Source organism: Vulpes vulpes, chromosome 15, assembly GCF_048418805.1.
Source record: "Vulpes vulpes isolate BD-2025 chromosome 15, VulVul3, whole genome shotgun sequence".
NCBI classification, from domain to species: Eukaryota; Metazoa; Chordata; class Mammalia; order Carnivora; family Canidae; genus Vulpes; species Vulpes vulpes.
The window spans coordinates 102,779,472-102,803,797 of NC_132794.1; the positions used below are offsets into that span (position 1 = coordinate 102,779,472).

The 24,326-nt window shown below is 42.8% G+C and overlaps 1 protein-coding gene across 50 annotated transcripts in view; it reads right to left on the reverse strand.

The window, feature by feature from the left end:
• Positions 1-24,326, reverse strand: part of ABLIM1 (actin binding LIM protein 1) — a 342,319-nt gene that overhangs the window by 99,517 nt on the left and 218,476 nt on the right. For all 50 annotated transcript variants that reach the window (XR_011997590.1, XR_011997589.1, XM_072740162.1 and 47 more), the window contains 2 exons: positions 22,555-22,738; positions 18,571-18,680 (listed from right to left, as the gene is read on the reverse strand). Coding sequence is in view for 48 of the 50 variants with exons in the window: in XM_072740162.1 (XP_072596263.1) it covers positions 18,571-18,680; positions 22,555-22,738 (294 nt within the window). In the remaining 2 variants the exon portion in view is untranslated. The remainder of the gene's footprint in view (positions 1-18,570; positions 18,681-22,554; positions 22,739-24,326) is intronic.

The window sequence follows — 24,326 nt, forward strand, 5'->3', positions numbered from 1 at the left end:
AGCAATGCCCGGACAGGGCCACTGGCTGTGCAAAATGATGAAACACCTCCCCCTTCTGACCGCATGTGTGACTGCTGCTCCTTTACCAGTGACAGTCCTAGACCAAATTTTTTTTTTTTTTAAGACTATTTATTCATGAGAGACACAGAGAGAGGCAGAGACATAGGCAGAGGGAGAAGCAGGCTCCTCAGGGGGATCCTGATGTGGGACTTGATCCCCGGACCCAGGATTATGCCCAGAGCCAAAGGCAGACGCTCAATTGCTGAGCCACCGAGGCATCCCTAGCTCTACTTTAACTCTCTCTCCTCCTGGAAAAACTGAGATGCCCAATCACTGACCTGCTCCTGCATCTTGACAGTACCTAGTCCAGAACTGCTCCTGCTGCCTTGACTCCTTAATACCGCCCAGTAAGAGCTCTATCCCCTCAGTTCCTCCACAGATGCTCCTGACTCCCCTGGTCTTCTCCCTTGCTACCGTTTAAGTTCACTTGATTGTCCTCCTGCCCTTCTGTTTCTTTGACTACTGGTGTGTTTCCAGTGATCTTTGGTCAGTGCATATTTTTAAAAAAGATTTTATTTATTTATTCGTGAGAGACAGAGAGAGAGAGAGGCAGAGACACAGGCAGAGGGAGAAGCAGGCTCCCTGTCCAAAGTCCCATGTGGGACTCCATCCCAGGACCCGGGATCACATCCTGACCCAAAAGCAGACGCTCAACTGTTGAGCCACCCAGGTGTCCCTGGTCAGTGGGTATTAATGCACCTTTACATCTAGCAACTTCATAGCTAAGATTTTTAGTCTAGAAATAAATTAGCAAAAGTGTGTGTATGTGTGTGTATATGTGCTATGTGTCCACGTACGTATTCCCTGAAGAAAATGAATTTATTTCCTGCCGTACTTTTGTAACAACAAAACTGAAAATAGCCTATGTGGACATTAATGAGAAGCTAAATTAATTATGGTATAGTGGAATACTATACCATACTATACTATAGTGGAATACTGTGTACTGTTGAAAAGAACGAGATCAATTTGTGTGCTGACAAGGAAAGATATCCAAAATAGGTTAAAAAAAAAAAAAAAGCAGCCTGTGGAACAGTATGCATAGAAGCTCATTTACAAAAATTGAGTAAAGGGTATAGATGTGTTAGTACACATGCTCGTATATGGAATAAAAGACTTCTTGAAAAAATAATTGAAACTCCTAAGATATTTTCTTCTGTGAAGGACTTTTCACTTCACATCCTCTGTTGCTTGGATTTTTTTTTGTTGTTGTTACCATGAGAATGTCAAAAACAGAAAAAATTGAATAAATATTTCTAAGGTTAAAATATAATTGCTAGACAAGTTCTAGATTATTGCAGATTAGAATTTCTGTAAGTACTGCCCACTATTAGCTGAGTGGGGCTTTTATGATCACAAAGCATGATGTATTCTTTTTTTAAGCTGGAGTTAACGTTTCTCAGCATTTCAACAAAAATCTTATAAAGTGGATCTCACATCTGATAGTTTACTATAAGGATAAGAATGGAAGGCCTTGACATTTGCTGACAAATACAATATTTAAAGGTTAGGAGCACTGGATGAGTTTAAGATGAATTGACAGTTCTTTGTTTTTCATTCTTCTGATTAGGTCAAGCCACGAGGTGGCAGTAAAGATTTAAAATAATAAGGAAGATGCTGGCTGGTAGATTCTTTAAGGCGGAAAATAAATTTGAGGGACGGCTTTCAATTTTAGAAACTGAAGACAGTTGGGCTCAGGAGGGTTGGCAGAGCCATTTGGGGTCTCCTCCTGCACAACGCTGAGATCTAGGGAGATGGAAGGCCCGGCAATGCTAAGAGCCCAGGCTTCGGAATTAGGACCTGAGCATTTACTTGGGCAAGTTACTGTCTCTGTGAAATGCCAACTGTGACGAGCTTTGCAGGACGCTTAGAATGATGGGATGAGCACTGGGTGTTATTCTCTATGTTGGCAAATTGAACACCAATAAAAAATAAATTTATAAGAATGCTTAGTTCATGTTCACCTCTCAGTGTGGCTCCACCTTTCTTCGGTAGGAGCAGAGGTGAGACTGGAAGGCACGTTCCTGGATGGTGAATCTTGCTCACTTTACAAGCACATTAATGCCCAGATATCCCAGAGCTCTGAAAGCAGCTGAGACACAATTTGAGAGCGGTGACAACTTTTCTGATTGTTCTGGATGAACCAGGCACCATGTGAGGGCTTTTTTTTTTTTTTTTTTTTAAACAAATCCTACCTTCCAAGACAGAAACCCCCATGTGGGACCACCCCATTGCCATGTCTATCTGCTCTTGTTTCCTTGTTTTTTTTTTTTTAATTCTTTTTTTTTTTTTTTTAATTTATGATAGTCACACAGTGAGAGAGAGGCAGAGACACAGGCAGAGGGAGAAGCAGGCTCCATGCACCGAGAGCCCGACGTGGGACTCGATCCTGGATCTCCAGGATCGCGCCCTGGGCCAAAGGCAGGCGCCAAACCGCTGCGCCACCCAGGGATCCCCATGTGAGGGCTTTGTAGATACGGTACCATTTATTATTCAGTCAGGTAGTCAAAATGCCTAGCAGTCTGGAAGCCTCTGACCTCACAGGTGGTGTCCCATACCTCTCAGATCCTCTGCACCCTGCAGTGTCCCATGGAGGGCAGATGTTCGTTCTGCAATTGACTTTGATAACGGTTGATAGAGAAGCAATCATGGGATGCTGAATGCCTAGAGCTAGGCAGCTGGTGAAACGGGGCTGGAAGCAGAGGCTGAGGAATGAGCCTTCCTCCCAAACCTTAAGACATAAACCAAGCAAATCAAAGACCACCTCCTAGAAAGTGGAATACTGGTCCACACTGGCTGATTCAAAGTATTCTGGTATATGCCACAGAGGCTACCTACCCACTCACTCCTCTCAGGACAAAACCATAAATTCTCCACTTAAGCCTGATGTCACGCTGGGAAAAGTGGAGAAGATGCAGAGACAAAAAGATTCGTGCTGGATTGTTCATTCTTCCTGTGCTCATCCCAACTAAGCTCTTTTATAAAGTACAAAATGTCCTACTCTGTATCTTCATGGTTTTCAGCTGTTGAGAAAATTGTTTCCACATCACTGAAGCAGCTGCCGATAAATATAGAAAGCTGGTGATTGGCACTGGAATTATTGCCGAAGTCAGAAATAGGTGAATACGGAGCAGCATCAAGGAAATCAAGCCCTCTAGCAACTTGCCAGTATTCCATAAAAAACAATCACCAAACGTGGCAAGAGAAAAACAACAACCACAAACACTTGCCTCAGGCCTTTCATTCTTGGTGCCAAGAGCCAAGAGAAGAGCAGGAATTTGGCTACTTATGTCTGAGTTAAACTAATACCCAATGACACACCTGGTTCCATATTTGTATCATTTTGTTCCAAGGCAATAAATATCCTTGAGGACAGGAATCCTGTCTCTTTTTTTTCTTTTTTGGGGGGCATCGGGTCATGCATACCTGGGCTTCGAAAATATTTAAGTTGAAGAAGGTGACAAATGGCTCTCAGCAAGAAAACCTGTGTTCCCAAGCTAAGAAAGATGTCCTCACTTGAACAGCTCTGAAGGTTCTATCAGAAAGGATACCTATGTTCTCCTTGGGAACTATTTCTACCTTGTTAGAATTTCTCACTTGGAAAAAGGAAGGGCCAAAAATATGTCTTCCTCCGTGAAGATGCCTCTCTGGAGAAGAGGGCTGAGCAGATGGAGCTCTAGAAAAGAAAACCAGGTGATAATTAAATTCCTATCCCCACCTTCCTAGGCCTGCAGGCTTCATTCATGCCCAGAACCATTAATGAAGGTGGGCATTGCATTCACAGTAGCTACTCATCTGGGATCAAAGCTTTCAGAAAACAGAAAAGAGGGATCTTCCTAGTGCTTTAGGCCATGGTCTCAGAACTGAAGATAATGGTGATAAATATTCCGTCTCCCAAAGAAAGGTGCCAAGAATATCCTTGTAGGACTTTCCAAGACACAGTAGAGTTCACCTGATGACTACCAACCTCTATTCCCTATTTACCTCTGAAAATCAGAAATTTTAAAACACATAACGGAGACACCAGGGAGCTGGCCACACAGCAGGAGTGTGGTGGTGTTCTCTCCCCTCTGCTGTGACAGGGATAAGAGGACCTTGGGAGAAGGACCTAGATGTTTACTAAGTGGGGAAGCTCAGGCCCTACAGCTAGAACTATGAGTCCATGAGAAGCTTGATGTTAGAGTTCTTGGAACAAACTGGTTTGAATGTCCTGAAGCTTGGAAGCATTCACAAATAGAAAAATCTAGAGTCTGCTGAATTTGGAAGATTTGGAAGACAGGAAGTTGGTTAGAGACCTCTCCCTTCCCCTGGCAATGGCAGGCTAAGGAGAGGATGGAGTGGGAATGGTGCGCACTTCCACCATTTGGCTCACTGGGGGATGATGCACTTATGTCCTGCTGCTGGTACCCACACCCAAGCATCTAGAATGAACCCACTGGAGAAAGCTGCCTGCTGGGAGTGGGGGACTTCATTAATAAGAGGCTAGGAGACTACACGGGAGCAGGACCTGAGGTTGGGGAGGTAGGGAGAGCTTGTTGCAAGAGGTTAACCAGAAATTACATGCTTTTGTCATAGAACTCAAAGTGCACCTCCATAAGAAATATCTCCAGCCAGTGTTAGCTGAAAGAGGCATGACAATGCCGAATTTCTAACACCTTGTCCCATCTACTTCCAATCCCTCTTGCCTCTGCCTGGCCCACCAAGGAGCCACAGGACAGGAAGGAAGTAAAGGCAGAGTGACGGATCCCTGGGTGGCGCAGCGGTTTAGTGCCTGCCTTTGGCCCAGGGCGCGATCCTGGAGACCCGGGATAGAATCCCACGTCAGGCTCCCGGTGCATGGAGCCTGCTTCTCCCTCTGCCTGTGTCTCTGCCTCTCTCTCTCTCTGTGTGACTATCATAAATAAATAAAAATTAAAAAATAAAATATAATAAAATAAAAGGCAGAGTGAAAGAAGAGATTGTGCCCACTGTAGGTCTCCAGTTTGGGTCAGGTCTGAGCTGTGAAAGGATGCAGCTCTCAAACACATATGAGGATCAAGTTTTCAACCATCTTGGACTTCTAGGGGCTGAAGACCAGAAAGCTGTGGGATCTGTGTAAGATATGATTAGGGTAGGAAAGGGAACTCTGATCAAGGACAATACAAGTTCATGACAGGGAAAAATAAGGCTGCTCATCGTTATGTCGCACATGTGCTTTGGCCTGTTGTATACACAAATGGTGCATTTCCCAGCAGTCAAGGACTTTGGAGGCAAAGAGACCTGGAGTAGAAGTCCAGCTCTGACACTGAGTGGAGGGGCCTTGCGCAGGCTAGGTAACCACCAAGTTTCGGTACCTCCATCTGTAGAATGTGCAGGTTGGCAGTACCCAGCTTCCTGGGCTGCCATGAGGACTGGAGAGTGTGGGTGCATGTACATATGCACTGTTTCACAGGTCCAATAATCTCACAAAACCTGAATTTCATCTTCTCTGTATCGAATCGGCAAGGCCCACCATCAGCCTCTGGAGAAGGCACTTCGGTCTCTGTGGTTCCACCACAACCATCACCACCATCACCATCACCACCACCACCATCATCATCATCATCATTATATTAATCATTATAGTAATCATTATCATTACTATTATTACAATTATTATTCAGCTTTTGACTTTTGAAAGGTCTGGTGTGTCCATTCTCTCCCCCACTCTCAGGGCTCCTGCTAACTGGGAGGGCAGTGATCATCTCCATTTTGCAGATCACAGAACATCTGAGAGCCAGAGGGACCTTCAAGACTGGTTTGATGCAAATGCTTTACTTTCCACACAGGATACTAAGATCCAGGGTGGGCTTTGGCTTTGTACACAGCCACACAGCTGAACAGTCCAATTAACTGCACGGTGTGAATCTTCTGTTCTCAAAGGCACGTGAATTCAGGCCTTTATAGCTTACAGGGCTTCTCTGAACCTGAACCTCCACTCGTGGGGTTGTTTTCCTGGTTATCATCTCTTGAGCTGCCAGTGGGCAAAAACAGCCAGGATGGAATCAGAGCACGAGGTGTTCACTGGAGCAGAGAGACTGCATAAGTAGAGAATTGTTTTGAAAATAAATAATAAGTATTTATTATTAATAAATAATTGGTATGTAGATTGTAAAATGAGCCAGAGACTTTCCTCATTCAACTGATGCTTGCAGACATCTTGGGATGTTATAAAATGTTCACAGGGGTTTGGGGTCAGTTCTGAGTATTTCCTTACTTTACTGAAAAAAATATTAAAAATTAAGAATAAAAAAGAAATCAAGTTTCAGTATTTAAGCTGTCACCCATACAAGCTCCAAAAAATTCCAGCTTTTCCTGGAATCCTTTTTTAAAAATAATAATGAAACAGAAACTCTATTTGTCATCAACTGAAGATTAGCAAACAAGTTCAAGGCTATACATGGGGATGAAAAATAAACAGAAGCAAAATAATTTCATATTTAGATTGTTATTATTAGAAAGTAGAGTAAGACTTTGGAGACCCTATAAAATATTCAAGTGGCGTCCTTTTAATAGACCGTTAAGTAGAGACACTTTATCCCTGGCCAGGACCCAATCTAAAGAGCTTCAAGGAAAAACCAAACCAAACCCAAATTTAAGTTCCAGAGTTTGGCTAACTTGAGATCCTGAATTTAACGATGCTGGATCTTGTCATTTAACTCTTCCTACAGGATACAGATTTCTCATTATCTGTGTGATAAAATGGTGAAGGTAGGATGCCGGAGAATAGCTATTCTATCCAAAAGAGGGGGGAGAAAAAAGACGCAAGAGAAGAGTGACCTGATTCTCTTAGGTTAGCAAGCTGCCTTTGACACAAGTCTTCAACACATGTCAGATCAGCCTCTGACACATGGATTCCTTCATGGGAATAATGCTTTGGAGGTATGTGGTGGTTGCCCACTTTAAACAGAAGAGATAGTTCCAGTTTGCTAGGGTTCCTATCCCTACACAATCTAAATGTCAATTGCTACCCGTTGTCACTTTTGAGCTGACCTGGGAACTCCGGTTCTTAGCTTGGACTTTTCTGTAGGCACTTCAGTTTGCAATCCATAGATTTAAAAAAAAAAAAAAAAATCCAGACTCTCTTTGTGTTATTATTATTTTTTAAATAAGAGTTGGCCTAGAGTTTTAACGTCTTTAAGATATAAAGGACTTGGGTATTTGAAAACCTTTCCTTGACCAGAAAGGCCACATTGTATTTAGTAGTGATAGGAACATCAATCTAACGAGTTGATATTGTTGAATGGTGATTTACTTTCATCACCTGGGCTGTTCAGTGTGGTCAGGTTCCAAACCAGACCTCTATGAGTTAACAAATATTGACTGTCCACAGTCCAGTTAAAAAAAATTAAATCAAGTCACCAAGTTCTTTTTTAGCATGTCATGGCAAATACCAAGGGTGCAGGGTCAACCTAAGAAAGGGTAGAAAGAGGCTAAAGCACAATACGAAGCTGCAAATGTGTTGGGTTAAGCACGTCTCAAGAATTAGTTTTTAAAAAAAGCACTGACTTCTGAAATTCTATGCTGCCATTAGTCAAAAAAGCAATATGAAGTCACAAGATAAATACTGGTGGGAGTGGTGGTGGTGGGGAGGGGGGGGGAGTAAGAATGTTCATACAGGTACAATGTACTTGCCACTCTATGGCCAAAGGGGTCTCAGTGCTATAAGTAATTCATATCTCAAATCACTAAAAATGAACTATTTTAAAAGGTTATGTGCCACTATATAACCTTGAACCAGATTTTTCCATAACATCTCATGTCCCTTTGCTGTCTTGATGGCCATGATGGAAACATCACAAGCCAGAGCAGCCCCGGACCTGCTATTTTAAGTGAAGGTTCTTGTTGTCTTTGGAAAACAATACTGCACAACAAACAAGTTTTCGTGGGCCATAATAGCAACAGATTATCAGCCTTCATTAGGAAAGCTGAGGGCAGGTCTGGCAGCAAGCCTTTTTCCAAGTCCTCCAAATTCTATCTTTCCTTCTTTTAAACTGTGTATCATATATACTTAAAGAATTTCAGTTACTTTGTTCATAATTTTTACAAATATAGACCACTTACACATTTGAAACTCCCAATTCTAATCCCTAAACCAGTATTCACAGAATTCTGTTAGGAGTTATTATGAATTCTCAAGGTCAAGAAGCCCTCTCCTAAAACTAGGATTTGTGTATGTTTTCCCCATATTCAGGACCAGGATCTGAATGGGAAATTAAAAGAACCAGCTTGCTTGCTTTTCCTCTCCATTAATTATGAATTTACTAAGCAGGAACCTCATAGCTAATGCTGCTAGGATGATAAACATCAAAGAAATAGAACACAGTCTGTCATGGACTTGGAATCAACCCAGATCTGCACCCCAAAAGCATTGGAATGGAGAGTTTGAGAATCTCTGCTAATTCCCTTCAATGATGGCTTTGAATGACCCATAAACATGCCACGGCACTCAGTACTGGATTCAATATTGGTTCCAATGGACCTTATTTCTCACTTAGTCTCCCACGGTCTGCTTGCAACACGGTGAAGGATGTGGGGGTCTTATATACAGTGAGGATGCCAGACACTTGACACTATGCATTTATGGAATAGAGCACATCCTTTGGGAAGGTTACTGAAAACAGGTTAGAAGTTGGCAACTTTAACATCTGCTTACAGTGTCCACTGCTTTACACAAGAATCTCCTAAACAACTTTTCTTCCATTCTCTGAGCTACAAATAAAAATTATAACATGCTGGGGTGCCTGTGTGGCTCAGGTGGTTGAATGTCTGACTCTTGATTTCAGCTCAGGTCATGATCACAGGGTCATGGGATCTCAGCATGGAGTCCGTTTGTCCCTTTTCCTCTGCTCTTCCCTCTCCTACTCTCTCTCAAATAAATACATTAAATAAATTTGAAAAATTATAACATGCTTGTATTTCCTAGAAATGTGATGAGATTCTTTGATGGGAAATAAACTATTAGCATAGAACATTAATACTATTTTGTCGGGCGGGGGGTGGGGGGGAATGGGTGACGGGCACTGAGGCAGACACTTGACGGGATGAGCACTGGATGTTTTTCTTTATGTTGGTAAATTGAACACCAATAAAAATTTATTAAAAAAAATAATAATACTATTTTGTCATCTGCTCTAATTTGTAGGTTTAAGGTTCTATCAAAGAGAACTGTGTGTGTGTGCACATGTGTGTGTGTGCATGTTCACATGCATGTTTTCAGAACCAGAACTAAAAAAATGGAGGGGTGGCTATATACATGGAATAAACCACCATCCTAATAAGGACAATCACAACCTCCAAATTTCCAACTAACAATTTCAAAAACCCAGCTGGTGGAGGGCAGGCCCAAAGGTTCACTGCTTTTTGGGCCTTTCCTCTGCAATGTCAGTCTGAATTGGTTTCACATGGTTGCTCAGCATAATTTCTGATGATGCACACATCACAGGGATTCACTGGAGATCATAAGTTGGATTCTCTTTTGACTGAAAACACCACCAGGACAGTAAGAGGAAGTTGGGGAGTCATGGGAACAAAGCCAAACACCACCCAATCATGGATGCTCTTGAAAAGGCTATGGTCACATGGTAGCCTCAAGGATACTGACTTCCAACCTGCAGAGGTGGAGTTCAGGCCACAGCCTCACTGGACTGGGCACCCTTGCCATGATAAATGACTACTCACCCAGCACATGATTCCACCAGCACTTCTCTGTGGCTTGGAGCAGTTCTTTCTGCTTACAATGTGTAATCCAGACATGTCTCATAAACATTGTTTGATCCCTGAGCCATCCCTCAAAAGGGATGTTATTTTAGACATATCTGTATAGGAAGACAGAACTAAGGTGTTTGAAGTTCAAAGCCTGAGTCCTCAGCACTACTGATACTCTGCTGGACAAGGTGTAGAAAACTGGGGGTCAGACTTCTACCAGCCGGATGAAATAGTTCTCTGCTCAAGTTATGGCTAGCAATGGCGAAGGAAAACAAGTAGAAAAAGGAATGAAGAAAGAGTAAGAGAGGGAGCAGACAAGGTACCCCAGATGAAGGCTGCTACCTGTGGCCATTCTGTGGTGCTCATGCTACAGCCTGCCACATGTGAACATTAGTGGGACACCAGCCTGACAGTTTTGGGGGAGATTCAGAAGATTGGTAGCCACTGCCTTTGCGATTTGGGATAGTCTTTAGCAAACCCTACTTAACATTGTACCAGGACCCAAATGAATTAAAGACAGGGGCTCAAACCAATACTCATCCATGTATGTTCACAGCAGGACTATTCATAATGGCCAAAAGGTTAATGAACCTTTAGGACATATCCTAAAGGTTGGATAAACAAATGGATGAATGGATAATCAAATCATGTTCTATCCACGTAATGGAATATTATTCAGCCATAAAAAGGAATGGAGTACTGGTAAATGCTGTGTGAACCTTGAAAACATTTTTTAAAATAAAGATTTTGTTTATTTATGAGAGAGAGAGAGAGAGAGAGAGAGGCAGAGACACAGGCAGAGGGAGAAGCAGGCTCCATGCAGGGAGCCCGATGTGGGACTCGATCCCGGGTCTCCAGGATCAGGCCCTGGACTGAAGGCGGCGCTAAACCGCTGAGCCACCCAAGCTGCCCTGAGCCTTGAAAACATTATGCTAAGTGGGAGAAGACAGAAATGAAAGGTCACTTATGTATTCCATTTATATGAAATATTTAGAATCCAGAAATACACAGACACGGACAGCAGAATGGTAGTTGCCAGGGACTTGGGAGGACTGAGTAGGGAATAACTGCTTTATCGGTATGAACAAAATGGTTGATTTTGTTATGTGAACTGCACTTCATTGAAAAATGTACCAGGAAGGGTTTTTCTTATACTGGTTTCCCTAATTTCCTTGTAAACTTTAACCTGGTGAGGAGTTCTCGGATAAATCTTTAACTGGCTATGGTCACTCAGTATACCCGAGCTCTTGCCAAAGGGGAAATCACACTTGAGCTTGACATCAGTTTCTTAGGTTCTATACTCATCAGCAAACAACAACTCATTTACTCCCTTCCAGAGACAGGAAGAAGGAAAGAAGGGGTAGAGTGTCCATTTCAGGACTTCCATCATGTGACCAGTCACTTAATCTGTACACACTGAAGGTCATAGCAAGGGCAAAGTGCACCAAGACTTCAGTCTGGAATAGGTCTTTCATTTTATTTTGTAAAATAAGTATCATTTTATTTTTAATCTACTTTTGTTTTAAATAGGCAACACATATATACATGGTTAAGAAATTTTTTCATATAGTGAAAATAATTTCCTTCCTTCCCTCCCTGCTGGAGACAAGTACTACAAGTAATAGCAATTTCTCAACTATCCTTCTGGGACAATCCAAAGGGACATACAACTCCTGATATACACGGTTAGATTTTTACTCCTACTGAAAAATTAAAATTAAACTGAAGAATGCTGGTCCAATCATTAAAATCCTAGTTTTACTGGTACATTGTTACAAGGTGTGGGTCTTATTATGTAAGAGGCATATCTAGTGAAACAAAGCAAATAACAAAATGTCATTAACTTTCCATTCCCTCAGGCACTTTTTGTATTCACTTTTATTTTTTTCCCCATAAATCATACCCATTCCCTATTAAAACAAACTTTTCTTCCTTTCTTACAACTGAGACAAGTCTCTGGTAAAGTGAAAAGATGTGTCACTCTGCGTCAACAGGAGTCAGAACTCAACATTCTGGACCTGGGAGATGAAAATGAGTCCTTCAAAGGCCCTCCAGGGATGGCATCCATTCACTAGCTAAATGGACATTTATATATTTGCAATGAGCATGGTACCAAAAAAATATATACTGTCCTTGTTACTAAGCAACTCATAGTCTGGTAGGAGAGAAAAACATAGAAAGAACTAGCAGGAGTACATGGTAATAACTGTCTTAATAGAAATGCGAAGCACAGCTTTGGTCAAGATACATGTGCACTGACCCTGTTGCCAAGGGGCCTAAGCAGATTCAAGGCTTACAATCTTTTGTGTGACACTCAAAACAAGGAATGATTTTTGAAAAGAAGATATGTGAACAAAATGCTATGCAAACAATTTATATAAAGTTGTACATATCGATAGCACTTAGCAAAATCCAGAAGAATGTTCACCAAAATGTTCATAGAGATGCTGTCTTGAGATTTCACGCTATTTTTATCTCCTCCTTTTAACTTTTCTGTATTTGTATTCTAATGTTGGCATTATTTTACCAACACCTGAACCCATTAAATCCACCTGAGCCCATTGAATGCCTAAACCCATTAAAAAGAGAAGAGTGTTATTTGCGTTATTTGCCTGTTTTGAGAAAGAAACGGCTTTGATTCAATTTCCAAATGCTGATGTTGGGCTTTATGTACTACACCTTGTGAAAGAGAGAAAAAATAGTCCTTGTATTAATGAGGTCATTATCTTGGTGGTAGAGGTGGGCATGTATATGCACAACTAGAATGCAATTGGTTACATACCAATGTTGGTTTCTCAGTTGTGACAACTGTCTCACAGTAATATATTAACTATATAATAAAGAATTTGACTGGTGGCTGGAACATCGTTGGTACTCAAATGTTTGTTGAATGAATGACGGACAACCTATAATCTTTCTTTGACATTCACACTCTTCATCTTTTCTCTCTTCTACTTCTACCCACAATCAATGATCTCCCCAACCCAGATCACTGACCCTAAATCATTGATTTTGCATGCTACTACCACCATTATCATCTTAACCTTTCTAGAACATCGCTTTCATCTGGTCATCCTCCAGGTTAAAAGCTTCCCTCAGGAACTCCACATTGCCAAACTCTTCAAGGCCTCCCAGGACAAGTCTCAGGACACAGAACAAGGTCTTTGGTCTATTGCATTTCTCTTTGCATTACTTTCAAAAGAAACCTCTCCACATTTATGTTGTCTTTTCTTGCAGTATCTCACTCAACTCTCATAAAAACCCTTGGAAGTAGTTACTTTCCAATTTTTAGATGAGACCCCTAAGATTCTAAAGCATCAAATAACTTGTTCAAGGCTCCTTGGCTCAGAAGGGGGAGGATTAGGAGTCCAACTCAGACTTTCTGAAATGTGGAGGCCATATTCTTAACTATTATGCTATGTATGCTGCCTTCTTTTGTTCCTTTCTGATTCTAAATATCTCTAAGCTCAAGCTCTAGTCTTGTAACATCCATAAAGAATAATGGTTAACACACACATGAGCTTATTAGATGTCGTGAATCTTTCAAACACTTTACTTATATAAATCCCCACAACAAATCACTAAAAAATGAACTTTTATTGTTTCCCATTTTGTAGGCAAAGAAATGGAGGCAGAGATTGGGTTCTCAAGACCATACAGCCTGTGCACGGTACAACTGGGATTAAAACCAACCACAACCTGTCTGGAACCCATACGTTCACTCTTACAGGAAGAAAGTGTCTAAACAAGGAGAAGCAGATCTGATTTTGGAGACCCTGCCGTAAAATACATCACCATGAGTCAGACTCCAAAAATGCAGGGGCTCCTGCCTTCATTGGATTGTGCTCCTGCCTTCATTGGATTCTATACTGGGGGAAAATATCAAACAAGGGGTATCCCTGGGGGGCCCAGCGGTTCAGCGCCTGCCTTTGGCCCAGGGTGTGATCCTGGAGTTCCAGGATCGAGTCCTGCATCGGGGTCCCGGCATGCAGCCTGCATCTCCCTCTGCCTGTGTCTCTGCCTCTCTCTCTCTCTCTCTCTCTTAGATGGATAAATAAAATCTTAAAAAATATCAATTGACCAGATAAAGACATCTATCATGAAGAGCAGAGTGAAAAAAGAAGAGTCACAAAAGTAGTGATGGTCTGACTCAAATTCTCAAAAATTAATGCCTGTAAATTAGTGCCATATACGTACTAATTTAATCCTACAAGGTAATTATTACCATCCCATTTTACAGATAAGGCAATGGAAGCTGGAAAGGTAAAAAGAATGCTAGCAAGTGGCAGAGCTAGAACCTGACCCAGGCAGTCAGACACCAGTGTCAGATCATCACCACCCCACCTATTGCTAGGTGTCTCAATAGAGGAGTCCCACTCAAACCACAGATGATTTTTGGCAGGATTATCTTTATAAAGATAAAATAAAAATTATCTTGCAACTATTAAAAGAAACATAAAATAATGGAAAAGTTCTTCCTCCTCTTTGAAAACATACACATGATTCTTTATCCAAAGTGATTTAAATTCAGGCCAAGTAGAGCATTTGCCCTGATACCTGTAGGAGTTCCAAATGCAGTTGGAATAATGACAATGCTGCACAGAGGGGGGAGGAGGGAGGAAGATGGGTTTGGATGTATTTGTGTGTGGGTGGTCATCGTGTCAATCCACCAAACCCACACGCAATCAGACACTAGTCAGACACCCTTTGAAATGGAAAGGGTAATTGTAGACAGCAGCCCACTCCTGCTCAGGTGCCTGAAATAGATGGGAGCTGTGCAGGAAATGACAATCCAAACCCAATTCTCTACACTCTAGTTGCTGTGCACATATTTCCCTCACATGGCTCCTTAACCCATGGGAATCCAGTTCCTCAACCGCTGGCAGATATATGAAGACTGGGGAAGAAGTGAGCATTTGAGGAGTACCTGTAACCTTCTGGTTGGTTTTAATGTCTTCTGGATGTCAGTTTTTATTTTTAAAGTGTGGATCAGCTGGACCTAGGCAATGGATTTTTTTTTTTTAAATAGTAAAAGCAGCTTAATGTTCATCACAACCCTTTTAGGTAATTCTTACTATTATTTTCACGTTATAGAAGGTTTATTGCTTGTTGAATTCAAATTGCATCAGACCAGATGCAGCAAGCATTTTAACTAATTTAGGGGCGATCGTCTTTAATTGAAGTAGTTTCTAGGAATAACTTCCTCATGGTTTCCATTCACCAAACCTGGCGACCAAAGGAAGGCAGCTGTGGCGTGTAGAAAGGGCATAGCCCTTGGGGAGAGGATACTTGGGGATATGTGCAGAGAAGTCAGGCATCGCTTGAGGCTCAGCAGTGATGCCTACATTGTGCAAGAGACATCAGGGACACCAGCATGGCATCCGAAGCCAGACAGCCTGTGCCTATAACTCAGCTCCACTGCTTACCATCTGTGTCATCTTGGACAAAGTAACCTCTAAGGCCCTTTGTTTCTTCTTCTGTGAAAAGGGGATAGTTTTAGTAACAACCTAGTGGGTGGTTGCATGATTTAAATGAGTTAAAATTCATGGACCAGCACCTGATCCACAGTGAGTACTATATGAGTGTCTGATGAAGAAGACAAATTAAATCTAAAGATTCAAGAAATGATTACAAGGTGGAAGGAAGGCACCATGAGGTCACGCCACTGGGAGTCCTCTCTAAACCAGAGCAGTATAGATGAGGCAGCTCTGGATTAGCTCTGGATGCAGAAACTGGATCTCTATCCAGGAAGCTCGAGCAGACACTGTTTTGTATGAATTCTCATTGCGTCATTGACTTAGCTTCTGTTGACCACCTTCACTTCTTGTCCTCTCACACCTTCACCTCCTATTCAGTGATGATGGGAAACCTGCCACTGAACGTGAAATAAAATCACAGTTCAGAAGAGTAAATTCATTTCTGAAAGAACATTCCAAAGGGGAAAGAGGACCTTGACTCTGATATATTTCATTGACTCTGTGAACAGGATCAGAGACATTTCACTGTTTGCTTTTAGGGTGATTTGCCAAGTTTAAGAAATTTTTAAAATAAGAATTAAAGTCACATCAGGATAATTTTCATGTATAGGGTAATTCTTACACAATTACAAATAACAACCAAGTGTCTTCTAATTATGCTCTAGTGAATTTCAGCAACTTGCTGAGGATTCCCTTGTGCTAGTATTTGTGTGCCTGCCCAGCTTGGGTATTTTGCATGTGTGTATCCTCATATAAGAGCTCTTTTTTAACACCCACATGCCCCATAAATGTTATTTGAGTACTGATCTAAATAGACAAGTACTTGTTGAAAATAAAACTGCTCTGACCAAAGCAGTTGCAGAGAAAATAGATTTCACCCATTGAAAGCAAAGGAGAAAATATGATTTGGTCTAACAATGTGCTCATATGCAATTGTTATTATATCTAGCATTAAAGATATAATGAATTTGGGTAGGATACACATTTTTACATTTAAAATTTTTATTTTTATTTATCATTATTTATTTATTTTTATTTCTTCCTTCTGTGCATATGTGTCATATAAAATGGAAAATATAGATAAAGGAAAAACATGTTTAATAAAAATTGGAATAACCATTTTGGCAACATTGTGAGGAGAAAACCCATTCCCAAATTGCATGGGCAGAGAGGACAGGAAGCCTTTAAAAATATCTACTTCTGTTTCTTAAACCAAACAAGGGAGAGTATGAGGTGAAACAAAAGAGAGCCTCAACACAGGACTCAAAAGACCCACCTCTAATCCTGCCTTATTATGGGGCAGCTTGTGTGACCTTAAATATGCCTGTGGGCCCTAATTTCCTCACCTATCAAGAAAGTTATGGGCTGGCTCGGTTGGCAGGGCATGTGACTCTTGATCTCAGGATCATGAGTTCAACCCCCACACTGGATGTAGAGTTTACTTAAAAAAAAAAAAAAAAAAAAAAAGACAGTTCGACTAAAGGACTCTACAGAATTTGAGGATAGTCATTTCTATCATAGGCCCCTGGACATGATCCCCTATTAGCAGCTGTCATTCTTTCTTGTGATTCATAAAATCTCCTTTTTCTTAACTAGATTGAAAAGCTCCTCCAAAGTTCTTGATAATGTACTTTCCAAGTAGACCCTCCCAAACAGTGGGGTGACTATCCCCACTCCAGCTCAGTGCCCCAGTGACCTGCTTGGGGCAGGGTCGGTAAGAAGCGTGAAGCATTTGAAACCCTCCTAAGGGTCCAGGGCTGAGCCTTGCTTTGCAGCTCTTGTCCTTCAGGCTGCTATTATTTATCAGCAGGGCATATAAGTTCATATGCTAAGGATCTGGTCATGTTAAATAGGATGCACTAATACATTTATTTTCTTCTTTCCTCCCAACCGTCAAATCCAGTTTCTATGCAAATACTTTGGTCAGAACATTCTTCTTGAAAACGGTATAAGGATTCTTCTTCTTTAACAAAAAGATTTGGAATCACTGCTATGGAGTACACAGAAGCACTCCTCCAACTCCAACTCTAGAGCAGAAGTGGCTTATTTCATTCTTATATACGGAGACTGGAGGGGCCCAATAGAGTTTGTTCCAGATCTCCCAAAGATTGGCAAAATCCACAGAAAGGAAGGCAAACCTCTGGTCTACTTCCTCATGCCCCACGAAGGAAGCAAAGTTTCATTTTTTGGTGCCAGAAACCAGGATACATCTCACTTAAAAGTTAACTGACTTATCCAACGTTATTTACTAGAAGAAGCAGTGCTGGCACTATGAGGGAAAGAAGTTAGCTGGGGGAAAAGTTTCGGGGCAAGTTAGTTTTCTCCAGATTCTCACATGGAAGCCAAGACCTCATCATAAAGAATTGCAAATCCCATGACATTATCTAGAACTTATTCCCACATTTTATTAGAGTCTCCTTGGGCGTCACCTTTCGAGAGAAGTCTCCTCTGATGCCTCAAATAGATGCAGCCCCTTTACCTGCATTTTATTCCTGCTTTAATTTAGATACTAGATATTTTTGTGTATGCATTTATCATCTGCCTGTTTCTGCTAGAAAGTAAGCTTCCTGGGATGCCTGGGTGGCTCAGAGGTTGAGCACCTGCCTTCGGCCCAGGGCATAATTCTAGGGTCCCAGGATTGAGTCCCACATCGGGCTCCCTGCTTCTCTCTCTGCCTATGTCTCTGCCTCGCTCTGTGTCTCTCATGAATAAATAAATAAAATCTTAAAAAAAAAAAAAGGAAGCTTCCCAAGGATGCTGAGTTTTTGTTTGCACCTGTATCCCCGGTGGGAACCACATCACACATTGTAGCTGCTAGGCAAATTATCTGTTCAATAAAGATGTGTCAGAAACCCTCCAAGTGCATAAATACTTAAGGATAACAGATATAAAGAATTAAGGGTAAGTATAAGTCACCACAGCTGTCCTAGGCCCAGGGGGCACAGCTTTTTTGATACCCAGAGCTTATCCATCACTTCACTGCCAAACGTCTGCACATCTCAACCTCCATGACTAGGGAACAAGCATTTCTCATAGAAAGTTTTATCATTCCTTTTCCTTCATTTACTCTCAGAATGTACAGTTTGAGGTCCAATTCTATTTATGTCTTTTTGAAAGAAGGGAGATGCTTCTCACTGCTTCTCACTTCTCACGGGGTTTTAGTGAAGGCTTGACGTTTTACGACTGCAAATGCCTTGGACACGACTATGTGCAGCTCCAGTTAGTGGCTTCACAGAAAGGCAGGCACTCGCCTAAGCTACGTCTGAGCAATGAGGAACTCATGTCAATGGGTGACTGGGGCACTTACTGCTGGAGCAGGAGGCTTCTTTGGGGCTGGATGACATTGGCTGTGCGCACAGTTGACAGAGGCAGTCTCTCCCATTGAACGTCACTCGGTCTCCGGGTGGAAAGGGGCGCCTGGAGATAGAAAGACATTGCCCTCAAGGTTATTCCAACAATTTAATTTCTTTCCCTTACTCCTCCTGCTGGCCGCCCTCCCGTGCCAATCCATTTCTTTGAGGAGCACCAGCCAGAATGTCTGAAATGCAGTCTTAACCAAGCTAGCCAGCTGGGTATACTCCAAACAAATAAACAAGCCTCATTTCGAGAAAGGAGAACGCACCACTTCTCCCAGCAGCCCAGACAGTAAAATGGAACGATTTACCTCTACTCATTAGTGGAGGGATGTTCCAACAAGTCACCTTGCCAGGTACACACAGGAAAAATTTTCCATTTTCTAAATGGAAAATCCTTCAAGAAGAAATATTTCAAATGCCATACATTCCTTTTCAAGCTTAGGGGCCCCTCCCCAGGAGAACTGGTGACAGGTCAAGCATTAACTCCTTCCCTTCCCTGGACGTAGGTGGTGTTCGTGCCTAAGTAGACTTTGTTCTGGACATCTGAGTGGGTGAGCTGGATGTTTCAGGGCTGGAGACCTCACACCCGGTGAGCAGTACAAGACTGCTGTAAAAACCTGTTTAAAAATGATTAGTTTCTAGAAACTTTAAAAAAATAAAAACCTATTAGCTTCTTTGCAGAGAGATAATTTCCTTTTTGCATCAGGCAGCAATAACATTTTGCGGGATCCCTGGGTGGTGCAGCGGTTTGGCGCCTGCCTTTGGCCCAAGGCGCAATCCTGGAGATGCAGGATCGAATCCCACGTCGGGCTCCCGGTACATGGAGCCTGCTTCTCCCTCTGCCTGTGTCCTGCCTCTCTCTTTCTCTCTCTCTCTCTCTCTCTCTCTCTATCATAAGTAAATAAAAATAAAAATAAAAATAAAATAAAAAAATAACATTTTGCAAAAACACTGCCCCTGCACGTAGGTTACGAGTCTCTTCTCCTGCCAGTTCAGCAGGCAGGTAGCTTTTCAAAAAGAAAAGTCATTAACAAAGAAGCATGTGACACTTTCCACGCCTGCTTACTTGTAATTGGCAATTTGCCCATACTCTTCATTAATGTGAGTTTTCAAATGTGTGATGCTGTCAGTTAGGAAATGTAAAACTCACAAGCAAAACATCCCCCACACATCTGAGTCAGAAGCAATTACTTAAGAACAAACTCCAGCGCCTTGACAGGAGTTTTACTTTCCCAGCTGTTAGCCCCCCTTTAAGTGGCCCGTGGGCTGCCTAACAGTTGGTCATTAACCGTAATGCACGCACAGGTAGTAAATTTGGGCTTAAAACGACTCCACAGATGTGCTTCATGCGAGTCCCCCAGGAGAGTTACAAGCCCTCACACTCCCCCGCCCCTTCATTCTGCAAGTGCTGAGCTGAATCGGGCTCTTTTCCCCTCCTGGTGCTGTGTTAACTTCCTATTGTTCAGATACGGCCCAGAAAGGTTAAGTGACCTGCCTGGATTGACCAGGCCACAGGCAGGTGCCCGTGGCATCCACCAATCCAGGACTTCTCTATCTTTAACCATCCAAATTGTGCTCTGTTGGATGCCAGTGGGCCTCTTGCTTCATCCACGAAACCCAGACGAGCCCCCAGTCTGCTCTGTGAGGGGGTATCAGGAGTTAGGAGACCACAGCACAACAAATACAGGCCTCTGATCGGGGTGAGGCCCGTGAGGCTCCTGGGGCCCAGCATTTAAGGAAGTCCTCTGTCTCAGGAGTGGACCTCGAAATGCATGCTCCCGAGCATGAGTCCCCCTTGCAATTGTGCAGCCTAGCCTCCTCTCTTGCCTCTGAGCGGAGCTTGTTCATTTAGACTTGACTCCCACTTGGATCCACTAGGGAATAAGCCAGAGTCTGGTTCTCAGCATGGGGCTGGTCCTTCTGAACTTTGGCTTTTGTGATTTTACACATGGCCCCCTTCTGCCCACTGTGCCCTCTGCCCATGTGGGTTCACTTCCTTCTGCTACCTGTGTGAACGTGTATAAATAAGGGGACTGGATTTGGAGTCAGAAAACCAGAGTTCAAATCTTAGCCTTGCAGTGTTAGCCTGGGGAAAGTCCCTTAAACCCCAAGTCTCAGAGTCACTCATAATTAGCGATACTAATTCTTGGCTGACTTCACAGAATTGCCAAGAGGGGTAGAGTATACGAATGCAGTCTGTCACCCACACGGGAGGCCTCCACTGTAGGGGGAATATCATCAGTCAGCAGCGACAGCAACAGCACGCTGGTCGCAACAGGGAGTACCCCTTGGCTGGCTCAAACGTCCAAAGACGGGCCTATCACTAATAGATGTCTGTCCTTCACTGCCGACCTTAAAGCAAAGATCTCTCCAGGCCAAGATCAGGAGGGCTCTTAGAGTTCATCTGGGCCAGGGCTTCCAACCTGGCTGAGTGGCACCATATTTGGGAGCCCTCCAGAAACTACTAGATCAGCAGGAGAGTTGGGGGAAAATGCTAGAAACAGGGATTTGTGAAGAGACCTTTCCCAGGCGAGGAGTCCAATGCTCATCCTGGTTTGGGGAACCACTCGGATCTAGTCCATAGCTTCCTACTTAAAGATGAAGCAATTGTCTTGGAAAAGTTAATTCCCATAGTCTGGGAAGCAGGACTAGAACGTGGGATTCTCAAATGCCAGCCAAGGGTTTTCAACCAGGCTGGGGGGTGTGTAGACTGAAAGGGGAGAGGTAAAGAGAAAATTTTGCTTTGGATTAAATTCAGAAAAATTTTCAGCTCAATAATCCAGAATTTTACAATTAGGATTTAAAAAGATATACTGAGAAATGGACTAATAGTTATAAAAAGTCATTACAATAATTTTACCATGAATACTCCATCTAAATCTGATATGGTTCATTTGTGAGCATTACCTTGTTAGCTACTTAGATAAAATGAAGTTTACCTTTCTAGAGTCTAGATCTCTCTGGCCTAGAAACACGAAATGCTGTATAATAAAGCAAAACACCTCCTCTGAACTTTTGTTTTTACAAAGGTGCAGCAAATGGAGCACATAGCCATCAATAGCACACCAAAAGGTACGGGACCGCCCGATTAGGACAGATCAGTAAAGTAGCTGACCCTTATTGGTGACTCTCCTTGCTATAGGAAGCAAAGCCATCTTAAGTTCTAGAACATGTAGCATGTGGAAGACATCAACAATGAAACCACCACCTTTCCCCACTCACACTTCACATACTTTCCTTCTTCTGACTAATCATTTTAACCAAGCTGGTTTGTGCAGTTAAGATTTAACTCTGCTAGAGGATAGAAGCCTAGAGAGCAGGGGCTGGTCCACTTTTCCTCCTGAAAGTTGAGACTGTAAAAATTTATTTAGATTCTGCAGGTCCTACGATATCTGTCACAACTACTTGACTTTGCCACAGTAGCTTGAAAGCAGCCATAAGCAGCCATGTGCAAACAAATGGGTGTGGCTGTGTCTCAATAAAACTTTATTTACAAAGACAGGTATTGGGGCTAATTTGGGCCCTGAGGCAGAATTTGTCCAGCTCTCTGCCACAGAGTAAATAAGACTATTTTTAAACACACATGCATATGAACTTCTACTTCTAAATAAGCTTTATCTTTCCAAGCAGTTGTGCCATTTCCTCCTAGTGTTTCCATTGCTCAAGACCTAGAGCTCCTTTCACACTTGGTTTCAAGCCACTTAAAATCATATTACTTAGCAGAGGACATCACGTGTAAATTTCCCAACTAAATTACTTTTTGACTAAGACTGTTAAAACAATAGGAAGATTTAAAAAAAAAAAAAAAACTTTTTCTGAAGGGTGGCTCAGAAAAAGAATATTTCAAGACAGTACAGCTCAAGACAAAAGGTGTATATCCCAGGCTTTAGGAGCAGAATCCAGTGCTTCTCTGTTGGGGAGAAAGCACCACTTACTTGCAGATGGTACAGGCAAAGCAGTTGGGATGATAGGTCTTGCCGAGGGCAGTCACCACCTCTCCTTCCACGAACTCCCCACAGCCATGGCAGCGTGTCCCGTACATCCTCTGGTAGTCCAGGGTGCAGAGATACTCCCCGTTCTTTATGAAGAAGCCCCCTTGTGCCAGGTCACAGCCGCACACTGTGGGAAGACAAGTCCACGTTTGGTCAACATCTGCTAGGCTGCAGGGCAGCAGCTGTCTTCCACTGCATGCTGGGAACTTACTCCATGATCTCAGTGGCTTGGGGTTAGGGGAGGGGACTGGTACAAAGAGCTATTTATTGTTGGGCTCTGAGTTCTCTCTTGCCTCCCTCCCCTTTCGTTTCCCTCCTTTTGGGAGCGATGCAATACCTCATACAAGTAAAATGCATTGGCTGGGGCTCAATGACTCTTGTGGTATGTCTAAGATTCAGAGATAATCAGTCTTTGATGGAAAGATGCCCTTGGTTCATGCTGTCTCAAATATGAACAAAGGTGTCCCTGGCAGTGCGATTTAGGAAAGGTATCCATGGCTTGCCCACACAACTGCTTGGCTTGGGCCAAGACTGCTACTGAGCTGAGTAATAAATTCCCACTATACCGAAAGCAGTAGCTGGAATGTCCAACGTCCATTTTTTCCACACTCTGGAAATACTTTCCCAGAGCTCTGAAAAATTCAGACTTTTAATTTTCTCTGTGGGCAGTAGATAGGATAAACCAATTATTTATATATTATAGGGAGAGAGAAAAATGAACAGACAAAAGAAAAAGGGAAGGTGTCTAAGATAAAACCGTTGGTTGGGACTTCAGTACACGCAAAAGGGAATGCCTTGCTGCGTCTGGATGTTGGTGTCTCTTTTGAAACTATGCAGCTGTGGATTATGGAGATAGTGCAAAGGTCCCGGGGTGCCAGGGGCCTGGGCGTGGCCTACATGTTCAGACAAGATCAGAGGAGGACACAGCAACTTATCCAAAAATAAAGCCTAAGGCATACCCTGGGAATAAAGCGTTTCCACCGCCAAAGGACTGGGAAGCAGCAGCCACAGATGGGCACCTCTCGATGGCCAAGCTTGGGTGATCCTATACAACTGAGGGCCCTAGGCAAAGAATCCTGGATTCTTCCCAATTCGTCCTGCAAGCAGCTGGACTAGGCACCCAGTAGGCAGGGGGAAGGTGAGCTCAACCACTAACTTGCTTTCCTAAGAATCCTACTGGAACACCTCCAGTGTTCCTCTAATTAGTTCCAGTGACTCATCAATGCCTTTGGATGATTAGTGCTGAGCACAGTAAGGTACTGACCGAATACTCTGACAACTCTCCCACCCTCTGTTGGCAGCCTTCCCTGTCGCCAGCTATTAGAGATATTCAAGGTGACACCGAACCTACAAACAAGCCTTCCACTGTGGATTCATCAGCCTTTGTTTATATCAACACTCCACGGCTGTGACCTCCTTCTTTGCAATTTATAATCAAGTAACCCAAGATGATGGCCTGAGTCCATCACGCCTGAAAATGACCACCCTATAAATACGACTCTGATCACATTACCTGGAAAACAGCTCGTTCACCACCTGCTGCCTCCTCCAACCTGCCAGTACCCTCGCTGTGCACACACCTGCTTCTTAACAAACGGGTCCTACAGGTTGGGGTGGGGGGTGGGGTGGGGACTCAGGTATGAATTGACTGCACTCTGATGGCAAATCCCTTCAACAGCAGAAAACACAATCCCGGGCGGGGTGGGGTGGGGGTG